Genomic DNA, 18,988 nt, shown 5'->3' on the forward strand with positions numbered 1-18,988 from the left:
AACATTACAAGTACCGACATGGATAACAATGTTCCTAACGCAAGGTCCGTAGGACAAGAGCACAACAGTCAACCAAAACCATTGTAAGAAGTCTGTGACAATTTGTTAGCTTTAGCGTGAAAAGATAGGGCTAAGCAGGTATTGACTTTGAGCGAAGATAAATAGCAGCAATAAAGGTTACAATAAAACTAAGCTATAAAAAGAACAAGCAGTTATGAGTATACTAGTGATGTGCGGATCGATACTAAAATATCGATACTTCCGATACCAGATCTGTATGCTCTAAAATCGATTCTCAAATGAAAATATCCATACTTTTGATACTTCAGTCATTTGTGGTAATGTATATCATTAACAGGAATACGGTGGAAAGTAACTAAACTATTCAGATCTTGTCTAAATGACACGCTGCTGGTAGGAACTACTTTTTCTTCCGCCTGGGGAAGTGCCTTAACGTAAGCGCAGTGGCACGGTGGCACGCTGCTGCAGCCAGCTGCTCACTCATCTCGTTGTCAGTCAGTGTGTATGTAATTGAATGGCGGAGCGAAAGAGAAGTCGTGTGTGGAGCTATTTTAGCTCCACAAACACCCAAGATGCGACGTGTGACATCTGTGGTAAAAATGTTAAGAGTTGTGGCAAAACAACAAATCTTGTCAAACACCTAAAAAACAACCACACCTCTGAATATGAGGCATTTGAGGAGAGGCGGACAGAGGAGCAGTCCCAGGTTAGGACAGATGCTAGGGGAAGGCAGACGTCCCTGGCGGAGTCCTTCGGCGCGACAGCCAGACAATACCCAGGTAAAGAGAGAGAAAATGCGGAGCTTTCAGCGCCGCTAAGCCCTGTTGTTGTTGGAGTTGTTATAGGGTTATAAGTAACAAAAATGAATACATGCTTCAACAAATAGCTGCATGAGTTCAATTTGGAGTAATAGCCTAATATGTGTATCACTGAGATAATCTCACATATAAAGCCTAGATTTATTCAGGTAAGGTTTCCTAAAATATCGATCATTTAAAGTGGATTACATAGACTAGGTGTCATTAATTAAATTATACAGAGCAATTGTAATAAAACAACCATGGTGAACTTAGAAAAATATAAGGCCTACTGGAAAAGATGGATAAAAAATATTGTATGTATATAATTTATTATTATTTACAATGAGTCTAATTTGCTTTAACTGTTAAATACATATTTTAAACTGTTGGTATTGACCAACTTGTGCAAACATTGTGGCATCTATTTAATTAAATATTTTACTGGCAATTTTTGAGTGACCCAGGATTATTAAAAAAACAAGCATCCCCTTATTCTAGGCTATTTGGAGAGACATACATACATACACACACACACATATACATACATAGTTGAAACTAAATAAGATTAAGCATTCAGTATAAAGTAGCCCCCTCGTTAATTTTGTCCTGTGATTTTATATTGTTTAAAGATGATTCCCCAAGAGCAGCAACACTCACAAGATGCCTGGGAGAGATGATTGCGAAGGATCTCCAGCCTCTGTCCATAGTGGAAGACCAGGGTTTCCAAGGATTTGTGAGAGCTCTTGACCCAAAATATAAACTCCCAGGAAGAAAGAAACTGACAGAGACTCATCTTGTAGGAATGTTTGATGAATGCAAAGGCAAAGTAAGGGCATCTTTGCAAAATGCTTACAGTGTTGTACTTACCACTGATATGTGGACTTCAGTGGCCACAGAGGCATATCTGACCGTAACATGTCATCTCATTGAAAACTGGGAAATGAAGGATTTTGTTTTGGAAACCCACACTTTCAAAGGGTAGCATACAGCCGACAAGATCAGTTTAGCGCTTAAACGCATCACAGAAGAATGGGGCATGTAGAACCTGATAATGTAATAAATTCCCGTTAATGTAATAACCCCGTTAATGTAATAAAAATCTGCACTTGAGTCCAGTGAAAATGTAATAAAACCTGATAATGTAATAACTTCCCAATAATGTAATAAAGTGCATTTCCCAATAATGTAATACACTTTTAACCAATAATGTAATAAAGTATTACATTAACGGGAGGTTATTACATTATCAGGTTAGCCTTCATTTCACAAGTCCTGATAATGTAATAACTTCCCGATAATGTAATAAAGTGCAACAGACCACCCATTACTTGAGTTAAAGTGGTGATACTGTGTTGGCAACACTAGCTCAAGAGCTCTAGCGCCACCAACAGGTCAAAGTTGAATGTTTATTAACTTTTGACCCGTTCATCCGTTTTTCACAAACGAGGTATCCATGACACACGAATGCATTCAAAAGCTTCTTGAAATCTAAAGGTGCTTGGCCGTGACAACCAATCAAACGTAATGGCTATGTCGCCAAACAGGAAATTAGCCCATTTCTCAGCAACCCTTTAACATATCTTAACCAAACTTGGTACATAGAGTCATGACATCATCCTGGGAACACCTAAACAATTTGGTGAACTTTGACATCTAGGGGGCCTTGCAATATCGAAAATGTGTTTTAGCTCCTATATCTTCACATAAGTGGATTGCAAACTTATTTTTCAATGTCTGGTGATATTGCCAGACCTCTCCAAATAGCTCCAAAACTATTTTGCACATCAGAATTTGGCTGCCATTCTGATCTTTGAGCATTCTGCAGTGGACTCCAAATGCAACAATTTTGTATTTTTTTTATTTATTTAATTTCAACACACAAGAAAAGTAACCTATATCCAGAAAAGCCAATACTATATAGTGTTACCAACAGTGCTCTGAACTTTTTAAATATCACTGGCAAATGACAGTGGACTCCAAATGCAACAATTTTGTATTTGTTCAGTTAATTTCAACACACAACAAAAGCAACCTATCCAGAAAAGCAACCTCATTTTAGAGCCACCATTTTAGAACTTCTTTATGGTTGATGTCTTCATCATGGCTATTTTGAACATGGATTTGAACTTTCTTTCGGCATCCATATACTGAACTGGTGTATAATCCATAAACCAATAGCAAATAGACAATGTATTATCGTTATTGATTGTGAATATTATATGAAATAACTTCACTAACCAAAGCCTCATTTGCCCTCCATGTTTAAGTAGATAGACTAATTGAAGTAAATATAGAATATAAAATACATTTATAATAAAACAAGGGACTTTATACACTGGACAGCTATCGATGAGCCTTTGGTACCAGCATGTAGTTAGAAAAACTATGTAGGTAATGCAATACTTGTAATGTAATACTATACTTTTGATTATTCGTATTAGTAGTAATAATATATTACTGGAGATGATTGAAGACAATAATAGTAGTAATAATAATAAAAATTAGAAACAACTAGAGTGGATGCAATATACTGGCTAAAATGTTGCTATGTTGCTGAGCTCACTGAGCTAGCTGCTTAATTTGAAACACGTGCATCAAGGACATATAAGGAGAGACCTTTGACCTTCATCATCAAATCAATTAATCTTGAAGTCCCTACAAACACCCATACCAAATTTGAAGCACTTGCACCAATGCATTCTGGAGATACTGCACTCAAGATTATCATGGCTGTCAGAGAGCCAAATGGTTTTGAATCTGAAAAAGCTGTTTGACACATTTGTTCAACTTGGTCTGAAGATCATATGCCAAGTTTCATGAAGATTGGACAGAATATGTGGCCCCCTAGAGGTCAAAGGTCAACAGATGTTTTGGGCGTCCCCTGGATGATGTCATGAGTCATATGATGATGTCATGATGTTATATGTACCAAGTTTGGTTAAGATATGCTAAAGGGTTACTGAGAAATGGGCTTACTTCCTGTTTGTCACAGCCAAGTGCCTTTGAATTTCGAGAAGATGTTGAATGCATTTGTGTGTCATGGTCTGAAGATCATCTGGGCCAAGATTAGAGAAGAGAAGAAAAAAATTGTGATAAGAGAGGCCTTTTAAAAGGTTTCTGATCAAATCAAAGATGGTAGAAAATCCAATATGGCCGAAAACCCCCATTGAGAATGCATTGAGTTCGGATTGGCCCAAGGGTCCCAGTGATATCTCGTTTGTGAAAAACGGATGAACGGGTCAAAAGTTAATAAACATTCAACTTTGACCTGTTGGTGGCGCTAGAGCTCTTGAGCTAGTGTTGCCTACACAGTATCACCACTTGAACCCAAGTAATGGGTGGTCTGCTGCACTTTATTACATTATCGGGAAGTTATTACATTATCAGGACTTGCGAAATGAAGGCTAACCTGATAATGTAATAACCTCCCATTAATGTAATACTTTATTACATTATTGGTTAAAAGTGTATTACATTATTGGGAAATGCACTTTATTACATTATTGGGAAGTTATTACATTATCAGGTTTTATTACATTTTCACTGGACTCAAGTGCAGATTTTTATTACATGAACGGGGTTATTACATTAACGGGAATTTATTACATTATCAGGTTCTACAGGGCATAACTGACAAGGTTGCTGCAGTAGTGACAGACAATGGTGCAAACATGGTTGCTGTTGTGCACAAGGCTGGATGGAGGCACCATCCATGTTTAAAGGGCATAAAGAACAGTTTAAAAACTGTCCCGGAAGTGGTGAAAGTGCTGGAAAAATGCAGTGCAATTGTGTCGTTTTTTCACCACAGCACACAGGCCACCGAGAAGCTCAAGGCTATTCAGCAACAGTTGAAAGTGGCAGAGCACAAGCTAATCCAGTCAGTGACTTCTCGCTGGAATTCAGTTTTTTACATGCTGGAGAGGCTCTGTGAGCAAAAGAAAGCTGTGACCACGGCCCTTTGCCTTTTAGGGAGGAATACATTGTGCTTAGATGACGGAGAATTATCCCTCATCAAGCAAACAGTTGATGTACTACGGCCATTTGAAGAAGTGACACTGGAAGTTTCAGCTGAAAAGTATGTTTCAGTCTCCAAAGTGATTCCGCTCGTGTCACTTATTCACAGGGCCGTAGCAGCCTGTGAACGTCAAGGCAGCACCCTTGCCACACAACTGGCACAGCAATGTCAGTGCAGATTCAGGGGTATTGAGAACATTTACTGTCTAGCTGCCAGTACATTTCTGGATGTGAGGTTTAAACATCTTGGTTTTCGAGACAAAGACAATGTGGAGGTAATGAAAAGGCGTCTCCTCTCTGAAATACAGGAAGTCTATCAGACAGGACAGGCAGCTCCCAGTTTAGCCCCAAGCTCAACAGCTACTGTTAGCTCTACCTCAGGGCCTTCTACCTCAGGGCCAAACCAGAGTCCTGCCCCCTCAGGTTCAGGTGTATCAAAAGGAGGGATATGGACTGATTTTGACATGCAGGTTTTATCAGGACAACATCACCGGTCAGCTACCAGTGATGTGCTCATTGAAGTACGTTGGTACTCAGAAGAAAAAGTGATTCCCAGAGACAGGGATGCACTGGTTTGGTGGAAAGAACATAAACAAACCTTCCCAGCACTGAGCAAGGTAGCAGTGAGATACCTGGGAATTACTGCCACTTCTGTACCGGCAGAGAGAGTCGGAGAGGCAGGAGAGGTTCTGAGCAAAAAACGGAACAGACTTAAGGGGAAGACAGTAAATATGCTAGTGTTCCTTAACAAAAACTTGTGAATGATGGAAAGTGTCAATGTTGGATGCTTTTGTTGAAGTGTTTTCATGTTAACATGTTCATGTAACGTGAATTAAGATGCAAGCTTTCATTTTTATAGTCGTTCTTATTTTTGTTTATTATTCTCTTATTTATTTTAATGGTTTTATTATTTTATTTATAATCTTTTTTTTAGTGATAGAAACACCTTTTTTTAATACTGTGGGTTTTCTGTTGTTGTAATAGCTCGGCTATATTTTGAATAAGGCCGCGACCTCAGTATACTTCTTCAGTTTAAAATAAATAGCTATATAAGTGACTCTGATGTCTTGTGTTCTTAAGCTATTTGAAATACACTCCTTTTTTATAGATTTACCAGGCACATTAGGTGTATTTGCTCAAAGTATCGGTATCGGATCGGTATCACCGATACCAGCCTGAATTTTACTTGGTATCGGATCGGAAAGGAAATTGGTGGTATCGAACATCACTAGAGTATACCAGTATTCTTAAAACCAGATCTTATTTATCTTCATTTTTTCTGAGACAGTCATAAGCAAAAACAAGTAGTGTGGATATACAGTGAAAATGTCAGTTGGCCCTTGCCAATACATTGCAGCTTGAGTCACAGTGCTGTTGCTCAACACTGGACTAAAACCCTTTTTAATTGCTACAAGGTATCAAAAAGGTGATGAAGAATTCATAATAATATATCACTCAAATGGTTATAAAAGATATGTATGGTTATGGAAAATCTAACACCCACATCATAAGACGTATCCATTACTTCTTATTTTTAAACCTACTTAAATGCCACTCCCTTGAGCCTGACATGCTAATCAGCTCAGAGCAATAAATCCTTTCAAAATAATGCTTAGCAGCACACAGACCAGGGACCCCTATCTGTGCAGATGCATGGACAGTGATAGAAAGCCATGTTGTAAAACATACAGAGCAGTTAAAGAAACTGAAAACCACGTTATTTTAAATGCCATTGATAACCATTTATGCATGGAACCTGAATTCTCTCTTAACAGGTCTGATGATCTCTGTAATGATTCAGTATCCGGAATAACAACAGCCACCAGTTCATATTTATTGTGTATTTTTGTTGGCTCTCTATCAGTCCTTATAATGTGTGGAAATCTTCTTGTAATAATCTCCATCATTTACTTCAAACAGCTCCACACTCCTACAAACTACCTCATCCTCTCTCTGGCTGTGGCTGACCTGCTTGTTGGGGTTGTAGTCTTGCCTTTCAGCATAATACTGACTGTAACTTCATGTTGGTATCTTGAAGATTTACTCTGTAAGATACGAGGCAGCTTTGATATATTTCTGTGTGCATCTTCTATTTTGAACTTGTGCTCTATCTCTGTTGACAGATATTACGCAGTGTGTCAGCCTCTGAGCTATAGAACTAAAATTAATGTCCGTGTTATTGTTGTCATGATCCTGTTGAGCTGGACTGTTTCTGCACTTCTTGGAATTGGCATCACAATTCGGGGACTGAATGAAGGGCAATCACATCGGTGTGTTATATTTCAACATACAAATTCAGTTATTATGGGAACCATTTTTGCCTTTTACCTCCCAGCTGTCATAATGTTCTTCATCTATTTAAAGATTTTTATCGTGGCACGGAGACAGGCATGCAACATCCAGAACACAACGTGTCAGAGAAAAAAGTCTGGAGCAGCTGTCAGTAAGAGGGAGAGAAAGGCCACCAAAACTCTGGCTGTTGTTATGGGAGTATTCCTCATCTGTTGGACTCCTTTTTTCCTTTGTATCACTTTTTACCCTTTGAGTAACTACACAATACCAGTTCCTTTGATTGAAATATTGAAATGGCTTGGATGGTCGAACTCAATGCTAAATCCATTGGTCTATGGTTTCTTTTACCGCTGGTTTCGATCATCTTTCAGAATGATAATTTCTGGGAAAATATTTCAAGGTGATTTTACTAATTCTAAGCTCTTTTGACTCATTGTTAAAGTGCTGCAATTTCACTAATACTGTAGTTTGACATTGAAGATAAGCATCTTTTTCTCTGCATGTCATAGATTTACCTGAATGTGCAACTCAGCCTCTCAAACAGTATGTAACATCTGTGTGAATGTCTATGAATAAATGTAGATCCATAGTCTCCTTTGCTGTTTGCATTTAATAATTATATTTCTTTAGATGCTGCATCTATATGTTAAAGCACGTGTAATTCTTATGAATTAAAAAGGAAGGCCCTTTCTATGGCAAAAAAACTTTAAACTGGCCTATAAGGAATCTGGAAATAAATAGTCCAAAGCTTTTTGCTTCATAGTAGTGTTATCACCTTCATCTTCTCAATACAGAAATGGAAAGTAAAATTACCATGCAAACATCTTGGAATGCTGATTTTTTGGTGCCACAACATTTTGTTTTGATAACAATGTTTATTGTTATTTATTGTGCAAAAGCACTTTTAGTGGATATACACTGAAAGTGTGCAGTTTCCCTTGCAATTATATTGCAGCTTGAGTCACAGTGCTGTTGCTCAACACTGGATTAAAATTTAACAAATGCTGCCAGCGTTCGTTACTTATACATGAAAAAATGACCCCAAAAAAGGAGGTGGAGGAATGTTCCCTTTTAATTGCTGCAAAAGGTTTGTCTTCAAGGTATTGAAAGAGTGATGCATACTTAACTAGAAAATTTCCTCTGGGGAAATTCTGAAAGGGCCACGGGGGCTACTGCCGTTGTGTGTGCACTATGATGAGATTCTTCAGAGATTTCAAACTATGCCCTTTAACCTCAAAATGTGTATGTATGTATGTGTGAAATGTGTATCTGGAGGAGTGTGCGTGCTTACGCGCGCATTTGTGTATGTGTGTGTGTAGCGAAAATCGCATAAAGTTACCTGTGTGTGTGCGCGCGTGTGTTTGAAGCATATGTATGCATGTGTGAGGAGTGTGCGCGCTTACGCGGGTGTGTGTATCTATAACTGAAATCACATCTAAGATAAAAGGCAATCAGAGCAAAGCAATCAACAGAATTAACTGCCACCTGTCCCGGCACAGCGACAGCAGCCAGAGGTGGACAGACTGGAATTTCTGGCCTCGAACAGAAAGCATTTTAGCAAAACCATAATACCTATCATTGATCCGACTTTGCTTTGAGCGTCCTGAGTTCTTCCTGAACGTCTACATATGGGTTTTTTTAAGAAAAATGTAAAAAAATAGCTTTGTTAGAGCGATCTAAAAAAACTGTTGCATCTCCCTTTTTCAGAAATCTTCCTGCGTTTTTAATATGGGAGCCAATGAGGCTGTTGGTGCGTGTTGGTGGATCATCTATGCGTCCTACACCCAAACTATAACTCTGACAGCTTTACCAGAGGATTGTGAGTGAGAAGACTAATTTTCCTACGTTTCTATGTATAAATTATTTCTGTAGGGTAGAATTTGCGGCCTGGAGTGCAGTTTTCAAATTTATTTTTTGACAGTTTTTTCTCTCCCTCTACACTCTGGCGATGATGTCACACACTGTGACACGAACATTCCGTGCAATACACACCCATTATAATCTCAGAATTTCTCCAAAAATGATCATGGTCATTAACTATATGACCTATCGAAACGTGGATTAATACACCGATACACAAGACTTGTGTCTACTGTTTAAAGTTTAAATGGAGTCTCTAGGTGAAATTATGCCGGAGAAGTAGACGTTTAAAAATCTCCAATTATTGTTCTTTTTCGCTCATTTTTTTCCGCCGTCCTATTCATTTCAATGCAAAATTTCGGGCAGTTTTTCGCTAAAAATTCATATTCTGTAGAGAAAAGTAGTAGCACACCGATCCCGATCAAACCGCACGTTTTGATATATAATTTGTCCTGCAACTCTTAAAGTTGTAGAACTAGTAGCAGGACGAAATTGTGTCCGGAAGAGGAAGAAGAAGAAATCCACAGCTTCGCCCCGAGCACTACTTCGTATGTATGGTAATGGCAGATCAAACACATGCATGCACATCATAACACATCATTATATATTTCGCTTTAACCTACTTTGAATGCCACTCCCTTGAGCCTAGTATGCTAATGAGCTCAGAGCAATAAATCCTCTTTCAAATGAATGCTCAGCAGCACAAAGACCAGGGACCCCTATCTGTGCAAATGCATGGCCAGTAATGGATAGGCAGGTTGTGAAACATACAGAGCAGTTAAAGAAACTGAAAACCTCTATACAGAAACTGATACTGCTGTGTTATACTTTCTTGATTTAAGGCATGTTATTTCAAATGTGGACACAGGGGCCCTAAGAAAAGAATTTCTCACAGGTATGTATAATTTAAAAAAATCTGAGAGCAGTTAGGAATTAGGGATGGGTATTGTTACCATTTTCATCGAATCCCATTCTGCTTTTTGAATCTGATCTTTTTTGAATCCCCATTCTTACATTAAAATCTAAACAAATGACACACAATCATTGAAACAATACTATCAAGTATATTTTAAGGATTTTTTGTCATGGTACTCACTGATCAAATCTCATCCTGTGAATCCCCTCTGTCCTCGTGTAGCTGGACAGTGCCTTTTTTTAGTGAAGTTGAGCAGTTGTGAAAAGAGTTTTTATGCTCAGGTTGATGCTTCCAGTCTCTGTATTGTAGCTAATCTATCAGAAATGTATGCTTTATCATGTTAACGTTCACAAAGCCAAATGTAAGCTTATCTGTTTTGCACCAGCCTTTGCTAACGTTAGAACTGCTGTGTTAATGTTTTTGTCGGCCTTCAGGTTATTCCTCTGCTCAGGCATTGCTTTGGTCACTGTGACAAGTTGCACACCCTCACATTAACCCTGTGTGTGCAACAAATGTCTTTTGGAAATGGCTGGTTCATCTGCTTTCTTCTGCACGTAATGAAGACGCACTTTGGAGCGTTCAGATTTCCCACCGATTTCCAGTATGACTTGAATGCGAGTAAATAAACAAGAACAGCTGTAGGGACGTGCGTGTCTGACATAGTGCACTCCTCCCGACAGGTCCTGGCACTTAATACTCCGCTGTTCACTCTGAACGACTCAAAAAACAATCATACCTGCCAGGATTCAGGTACCAAAATCAGGATACCAAATTCACATTTCCAAACGAACCCTACAACACAATGCACTTGGAATTCGGTTCCAATTTCGGAACCAGGTTTCGATGCCCATCCCTATTTGGAAGGTTCCATATTTACATTTTAGTTATATTTGAAATGTTTTTCAAAGTATGCAGGATGTCAAATTGTTTCATTTTTTCATGAAATGGACTTGTTTCATCTAATCCTGTTTCAGGTATGGTGGCAGGCTTTGAAGAGCGATTCTTCGAATCTGGACCTCACGGCAGAAGGCCAAAATATTCTCTGTCCGATTTGGACAAAGGCCATTTCAGGTATATGTTCAATTGTCTGTTATCTTGATGTAAATCAGGTCAACCGCTATGAACAATATACCTTGTCCTGCAATTATGTTCTTTGGGGCCATATAAGCCAGCTGTAACAGCAATTTTGGCACATCAGGTTTGAAATACAAATGGAAAAGATGGCAGCAAGCAGTTTCTCATTTACTCATATACATACATACTCATACACAGCTGTTGGGGAGCAACATTGATTTGAATATTTGTTATTTCACTTGTGTATGAAATCTGTTAATCTATCTGTTAACTCTGTTATGGTTATCTACCCACTGCAGAGGGGAATATCACATCCTGTCGCCACTTAATCGTCCATTACGCTCACAAAGAGATTATAAGGTGCAGTTTCAGAGAGAAAGCTCTGAAACCTGCAGTGAAAACAGTGCTATGAGAGTGCAGATAGTTATAAATGGTAAAATAAAACTGAGCAAGTTTTATCAATGTGTATAACATTGAGAGCATAATACGATTTTTTGTCACATTTCATTGTGATCAGCCTCTTTGAGGAAACTACTAGTTAATTTAAACTGGTTGTGAAAGTGTCATCAGTTTTAGACTGATGCTTCTATACGACCTATGGCAACACTTATGTACTACTGTAGCTTTATGAAGTACAGTACTTACTATGACAAGGGGACAAGACGGTAGGAGCATTTTATGTCCTTTGCTGCATTAAAACTTAATTTTGATTGTATTTCGGCTTCCTCTCAGCTTATGACGAACGACTGAGAAAGACAGTGAGAGCATCCTTAATATAGTGAGGTAGATATTAAAAGGGGAAATCAGTGAATCAGAGCAATAACATATTCTTTTTTTATCGTTATATTTTATGAATAACTTGTACAACCCAGTAGGAAGTTGCTCTATGAAATGCAGCCCAACCTTCATTCAAAGACAGATTTTTACAACTTGATGCAGTGGTGCTCGCATGCAAGCAAAAATTTGTCGTAGTTGCCTCAAAAAGGACTTGTGTTAATGTTTTCTCAGGACTGTTGGAGAAGTTATGGCTGCCAGCTTGGCCCAAGGAGGACCACCCCCAAATTACCTCATGCTGTGGTGCTACAGGTTCCTTTGCACAGGGTCCATCGATTTTGAGCATATGGAAAAGAATGATGTGGGAGATGAAGAATACGTAGATCTCCTTTCAAGAGTAAGAACCTAAATGTTAAGTTGTTAGCCCAACCTTAAAGACACCAATTATGTAAAAACTCCTGAGCACACAGTTACAGAGCTTATGTAAGTCTTTCTTGACATAAAGTAAAGATCCGTCAGCAGTTGAGAAAACACTTGAAGCTTTTATTAATCTCCAGGAGGAACATTCAATACAAGAATAGATTAGGGCACTGACTGTTTGTGTCATTGATACTACCCTGTCAGTTAACACTTCTGTAGCTCAAATTGTGTTACAGTTGTAGAGCCTTTGCAAAGCTGTCTGACCAGCATACATGGTCATATTACTATATTTGATGTGTATCTTCACAATACCTTCAGTGTTTGTTGTCTATTTTAATTTCAGGTGGAGGCAGCCACTGATACCTCACTTCCAGATCTCACCAATGAGATATTAAACTGTGGATACACAGGACAAATCTCTATTGGAAAAAGGGAGGAAATAATGCGGTATGTAGGAGGTGTTGATGCTTAATGTTCAAAAAGTGTGAAATCACTCTGCCCAGAGCTGTAGGTAATGTACTTACTCATATGACTATAGAGATTACGGCAATAGGCAAATTTTCAGAAATGTTGAACTATCCCTTTAAACTTAAAACATTATTACATTTAATACCTAATGTTTTGTAGTGTGTCATTTATCGAATCTCTGACTTTTTTTATAATGTAGTTTCATGTGTTTCTGCCTGTTTGTTTGTTTGTGTGTGCATGTGATTCATATCAAAACAGTGCGATTGTCCTCCATGACAAGCTGAGGCTGCTGCCAATGCTGCTTCAAATAAGGGACGGGTTGAAGCTGTATGGCTTGTTAGACCTCATGGCCAAATACCCTGATGTCTGTCAGCCTTTGTTTGTGCCGGGTCTTGAGATGACTGTAAGTGCACCACAAATAGAATTTTATGATGTATGCTTTCTGTCCCATCAGGAGTCTTATTTCTGTCTTAGGATTTACAACACAGCTGCCCAAATTTGGGCAAGTAGGCCAAATTGTGACCTTTCTTACATATATATTATTTAAATATATATATATATATATATTAGCCCTCTGTAACATATGACAAAATTATGCCCTTTTTACGTTCATTTCACAGGCTGATGCAGACTTCGTACTGTCTGTGTGCCAAGCACAGTACAGTGAAAGAGGCACGAACCAGGAAACAGTGGAGGTAATGGTTATGAATCACCTGCAGGATTTCCTCCAGGAACTGGAGCAAGGTAAAACAAAAATTTGACTCTGGTATTGACACATATTTTTTTTTGCTAAAACTCAATAACTCAATTAAGTTACCAAATATTACAGATTTCCAATATGTAATACTTTGTAAGTACAGTACATCATCTCCTTCAAAAGTATTCTATTTAAGGGAGGTTATGCATCTTTCTCTGTCCGTATTTACAAACAATTTAAAATCGTTGAGGATGAGGAAGATAGAACAGTGGTCAAGCAGCATACAGAGTAGCTGCGCTGTGAGACTAAAGTTGTGATTTGGAGAAATGGGGGGAAAGTACTATTCTTTTTAAGTGGTACTATTCTAAGGCACAAATAAAGAAGTGTGAACGTCCTCACAACCCTGCAGACGGATGATTACTGTCAGATTTGTATGCACTTGGGTTTAATTTTGTCTGGACTCTACAAAAAAACATGCAAAACTGTCCCGAACACACCACAATAACTATAAAACTTAAGAATACTTGTAGAGGGTATGATTTCTACAGATAAGACAACACAGCATTCTTCTGTACAAAGTGATAATTGGGAGGTAACTTTGTACTTGTAACTTTGTTTTTTAGGGCAGGGTATCTTTTTTATGATTTCTGCTATATCAATCACATAAAATGTTACATGCTTTCCTCATTGCCTTAAATTTCACTCTTAACAGAATCTGTGATGGAGAGAGATTCACTTCCCTCATTGTCTCCAAAAACATTTCTCCAGTGGATTACTGGGCAAGGCCATCTTCCTGTCCTTAAGGAAGAGAGGAGACATTTCAATGTCACTATCAAGTTCAATCATCACTGCCAGACAGACTTTGGGGATCACAGAATATGCTATCCATCTATTGCTGCTTGCAGTATTACCATAACCTTGCCTGTGAAACACATGACATCATACGATGAATTTAAAACTATCCTGGTGGAGGCATTCCATCTGGGCCAAGAATTCTCCAGAGTTTAGATTATGGTTTCTCAACAGGGCTGGTACAGACTCCTAGGGGGCGCTCTAAGAACATAGGGGAGCGTTAGTGACATTTTTTTTTTTTTTTGGAAGGGGGGCGTTTAGGTTTGGTAAAATGTTCATAACGTCACAAGTTGAAAATAGCATTTCGGCCAACTTGCATTGCATTGTCATCCATGTTGACAAAACATGTTTACTCCTGTTTCCATTTCCTTCTGAGGTCATCCTGATTTTTTTTTTCTGTGAAAGCATTATAGTGACAAGAGTGACTAAAAACGATATAATTATTATTTTGGACTAATTGTAATGATTTGATCTCCTTTAGGCTGTCAAGCATGTGAAATGTTCTCTAATAAAACAAACATAAAAGAATTAGCAGTTGCTGCCTGTTTATTTTAGTTCACAGAAACATTTGCAGACAACGGCAGTAAATGTTACGACCATGGGAGTCAGAAGGCTCCATTGGGTCCACAGCAGCTTGAAGGTCTACTATTTGTCCTTCAGTCAGGGGCATGGGGAACTCAGGAACAATAACTCCTGCTTCTGGTAGGGTCTCCTCGCTGTCAAGGGCAGACTCCCAGTCGATGTCAAGTTCCTGTAAATCATAGAATTCAGATTTTGTTTCATTTAAATTAAGCACTCATTACAAAGCATTACTAAAGATGCTCTTTAAACAGTTTTTAGTCAATTACGAAAAAATTGTGGAAGGAGATAGATTTGACATGTTTTACATTTTGGGACTAAAGTACATTGATGTACTTCATAATTTTCTCTTGGTGTCAATACTAAAAAGAAAAAGATTCTTCTGACAAAGGGACACATTTTTGCCAAACTTTTGAAGTAGTCACATGTACGGTTCACGAATTATGAATTTTTGTCTTTGGTCAAATTTTTGCCTTTAACCGCTTGCTGTAGCCCTCCCAATGACAAAAATTGGCATTTTTTTAAATTTGCAAATTATCAAAAATGGAATGGACCTTTGTGTCAAGTTTTTGAAAATATCTACCCACGGCCTCTAAAAAGTGTACTTTGTACGTTAAGGGGTCTTAAAAGAGATATTTGTAGAAAAGTGTGCACCTCCACATTGTCAGCCTCATGTGTGCTGTTCTGCAGCAGGCCCAAATCCCACAGCTGTTGAGGGGTCATGTTTCCCTCAGTGCGGAGTGGGTGGTGTTTCCAGCCCTCTGCAAAGGTGTGGAGGTCTCTGCGCAGACGAGGAAGGAACACAAAGTGAACCAGGAAGATGTGCAGTGTGTTTGTGATGTCGACAAGTCCCTCTTCCTCAAGACTGTGCAGGACATCATAGTATCTGCAGGTCACTGCGGTCCAGACATCACGCCAAAGACGTTCAATTCTGTCATGGAGAAATGACAAATCTTAGGGAAAAGAAGCAGTCACATTTTAACTTGTAGATTGTGTAAAATGTATTAGGACTACTGATAATAATCACAGGCCTTGAAATCTACACAATAAAAACCACTGTAATAAGACAATATTTTATATAAAAAAGAAGCAGCCAAAATTAAATGACTAGATGTACAGTTTTAAATTACATTCAATAAATTATGCTGTTTGACATTAAACTTGTCACACACACAAGACAAATTAAGGATTAATTAATTAATCAATGCTGACTCAAGGTTAATAAGACATTGTTATAGATATTTATTTACCTCTGATTGTGAACACTTTTTCCTGAAATATAACTCGACCGATCAGTTCCTCGGTCAGTGAACATGAATCGAGCAATATCTACGTTTTCCACGCCTTGATCACCTCTGACCCTGGTATTTATATGGAAAAAGGAAAGCATAAAATTAACAAAAAAACATGAATGAAGTTCTAATGCATTACACCAGGGTAATTACAACGTGAAGCATATCTAACTGTATAGGCCCTGTACTGTACATACGTACCTTGAGGGCAATCCATTCCTCTCACAAGAGTTCAAGAAAAATGTAAGGCCCGTGGATGCCTTATTATTGTCGGCAGGTTCGAGGTACATGATCTGGACACAAACAGATATGGGACAAAATAAATAGCTGGTGTTAAAGTGTAAGTTAAAATGTAAGTAATTGAAACAGCATCATTAGATAGTATTATGTTGCACAAAACATGTGAGAAATATTCCAAAATTAGTGATAACAGTATTATATTTAATGATATTAATCTCATTTGAGTACCTTTCTCGAGAAGCCATCAATGCCCCCAAAAATGACTATGTTATACCTGTTTATGAGAAAAAAAATAGGTGAGTGTACTGTATGTATGTTACATAGTATTAATATAACTTTCTATGCAATTTGCAATTCAACCTAGAGTTACCTGATCAATTTATGGTTAGTGTCCACATGAACCAGAGAAAGAGGTGCCTTAACAGAATAGCTCCTCCTCACAACACAGCCCACCTGTGTCAAACGAGCAATAGTCCCAGCTGCATCTACTCTGTGCATAGCTGCCTTCACTCTGTTCCACTGCAACCTGTGGCCTAAGGACCTCAGCCTTCCCTGGACTAACCTGTAGCCAATATGGGGCATCTCAGCCTTGATTTCCCTCACTAAACTGTTTAGCTCCTGGTCTGGCATTGAACTGTATGACCCAGCCACAGAAATGCCAAATTCTGCCATGCGACGGAACACTGTCACCTGACTTACTCCCAGCAGTTTCGCAATACATGTAATTGGCAACTGGGTGTCTATCAAGGCCTGTAACTGATCAGGCTTAATATCAAATTTTGGTCGTCCCCTTGCCCCTTGCACCGTCTGTATTTCCACAGATGGAAACGGTTGCTCATTTTCAACCTGACGTCTAATCAGGTTGCGCATCTCTCTTAGAGAAGTAACTATATCCACAGGCAACTCTACTTGGTCTGCCAGTGCGTCCATGATTATTAATTCATGAGTGCACATGAAATCAAGGTAGTCCAAGTCTAGCTCTGAGTCAGGACGGCTGAACACATCTTGCAGCTTGCTCTGCAGTCTCTCCAAGATGTGACGTGCAAGGACATTCTGTGGGAAAAGTAGACAATGATTATGTTGCACACATTTTCTTGGAAAAAAAAAAGCTTATTAAACAGAGTGAGGTCAACATATGATCTTAAATTCAAAATGACATTCAATGACATGTATCACTATGATAAGGCTGTTCAATACTTTTAACGCTTTTTCAAAACTCTTCACACAGTAACCACAACATCAGCCTGTGTGGGCGATACAATTAACACAATTCTTCTTCTTTTGACACAAAATACACACATTTTACACATTTAAAATTAGTTTTAACTCCTTTTACACACAAGCTCAATCAAGACCAAAACAGTAGATGTTAACTGGTGAATTCTCTATTGATTTCACACGGTTTGTCATAACAGAAAACCTCATGTTCAAAACTAATGGATTGAAGATAACTACATTGATCAGCTTCTGCTCCTTTTTCTTTTTGCGTATTTGACAATACAGTAATGAATGACAGCTATTTTTCCCCTCTTTACTCTACTGCAAGTCATTTTCATCAAGTGTTTACTGCAAATCCTGTCATTTACTGTCTTCTTCCATACAGTTTTTTACAACCGTTATGACCCATTTGTCAGAACCTTAACAACTGTTAACGCACATCACATCTGATACACACACTTTTCCTAACAGTTAATTTCATGCTCAAAATCACGCAGTGTAACTAAACACAGACGCACACTTCCAAAATACAATAATACACTAACACAGTTCACCAAATCTACCAAAACACTGACACACGTTGTCTTCCAACAGACAAAATGGTTACTGTACTGTTATTGAAACTACTGAATATGATCGATGTGTTTTGAGTTGTAGCAACATTTAGCAATGAACTTACTTGAGGTCTTTGGCCATCCATTTCGTCTTCCACCATTCGCTGCCGCGCTCATGGCCGCGCTCCGAATCCTGCTCAAAGTCTTCTTCTTGTGAAAGCATTACCAACATTAGCCTGATTATGCGCCCCCTGGCTTTGACCGCGTAAACAGCACGGTGATACACTGCATTACACGCACCAATGTTATTCATTATACCTTTTTAATCACGTAGCCAAGTCTATTTACCCATCATCTCTTGTTAAACGTTTCAATAAGAGAATCAGCTGGTTACGAGGATTGTATTACTGTTACATTAATTTATCAATTAAAATTTTAAATGATAATAAGACATGCAGCAAAAATGCGGCGGACAGGATGCGAACCGGCGTCCCATGGTTTAAAATGCAACAGAAGGTAGTGTACTTCACCACTAGACTATCGTGACACCTCTATTTCAGTGAAAAAAAAACATATATAAAAATAATAATAATAATAATTACAAAAAAAAAAAATATATAATCTAAACTACGATAACTCTTTTTAGGACTACTTAAGATTAATTCTACATAAATATGCTGCGTTTTAAATAGGTGACGATTCAAATAGCTGGCTAATATGGTAAATTGGTGTATTTTAAGAGAGAAGCAGTTTTACAAACAGACCATATACCCGCCCCGACGGAGCGCTCAAAAAGGCGAGGCAACGCACCTAAGACGGGATCACAATCTAGCTGTCTCCCTATTGGCTGGTGAAACACACTATTTCAAGCGCAGGGCGGGACATCGTTCAGTCTGAGCAGACACCTCAACCTGAGA

At 38.5% G+C, this 18,988-nt stretch overlaps 2 protein-coding genes across 2 annotated transcripts; one reads left to right on the plus strand and one right to left on the minus strand.

Moving 5' to 3' along the window:
* Positions 1-535: 535 nt before the first annotated feature.
* On the plus strand, positions 536-14,344 carry LOC131991511 (uncharacterized). Its single transcript, XM_059356964.1, has 9 exons — positions 536-800; positions 6,700-6,882; positions 6,955-7,527; positions 10,878-10,974; positions 11,986-12,148; positions 12,515-12,618; positions 12,898-13,042; positions 13,260-13,383; positions 14,049-14,344. The coding sequence occupies exons 1-9, from the start codon at positions 536-538 to the stop codon at positions 14,342-14,344; spliced, it is 1,950 nt and encodes a 649-aa protein (XP_059212947.1).
* Positions 14,345-14,727: 383 nt separating this feature from the next.
* LOC131991512 (uncharacterized) lies at positions 14,728-18,217 on the minus strand. Its single transcript, XM_059356965.1, has 7 exons — positions 18,197-18,217; positions 16,670-17,352; positions 16,528-16,573; positions 16,261-16,352; positions 16,018-16,128; positions 15,422-15,698; positions 14,728-14,939 (listed from the first exon to the last, which is right to left on the minus strand). The coding sequence occupies exons 1-7, from the start codon at positions 18,215-18,217 to the stop codon at positions 14,745-14,747; spliced, it is 1,425 nt and encodes a 474-aa protein (XP_059212948.1). The 3' UTR covers positions 14,728-14,744.
* Between the last annotated feature and the right edge of the window lie 771 nt (positions 18,218-18,988).

This window comes from Centropristis striata, chromosome 18, assembly GCF_030273125.1.
Source record: "Centropristis striata isolate RG_2023a ecotype Rhode Island chromosome 18, C.striata_1.0, whole genome shotgun sequence".
NCBI lineage: Eukaryota > Metazoa > Chordata > Actinopteri > Perciformes > Serranidae > Centropristis > Centropristis striata.

What these genes read in the sequence shown, in the direction of transcription:
- LOC131991512 (XM_059356965.1), bottom strand. Translation starts at nt 18,217, where the DNA reads ATGGATGGCCAAAGACCTCAA. An exon ending in TGGATGGCCAAAGACCTCAA is followed by an intron (nt 17,353 to 18,196) that starts GTAAGTTCATTG and finishes CTTTTCCCACAG; the next exon opens with AATGTCCTTGCACGTCACAT. An exon ending in AAAAGTGTTCACAATCAGAG is followed by an intron (nt 15,699 to 16,017) that starts GTAAATAAATAT and finishes TCTCCATGACAG; the next exon opens with AATTGAACGTCTTTGGCGTG.
- LOC131991511 (XM_059356964.1), top strand. Translation starts at nt 536, where the DNA reads ATGGCGGAGCGAAAGAGAAGTCGTGTGTGGAGCTATTTTAGCTCCACA. An exon ending in TTGGACAAAGGCCATTTCAG is followed by an intron (nt 10,975 to 11,985) that starts GTATATGTTCAA and finishes ATGTTTTCTCAG; the next exon opens with GACTGTTGGAGAAGTTATGG. An exon ending in AAAAGGGAGGAAATAATGCG is followed by an intron (nt 12,619 to 12,897) that starts GTATGTAGGAGG and finishes ATATCAAAACAG; the next exon opens with TGCGATTGTCCTCCATGACA.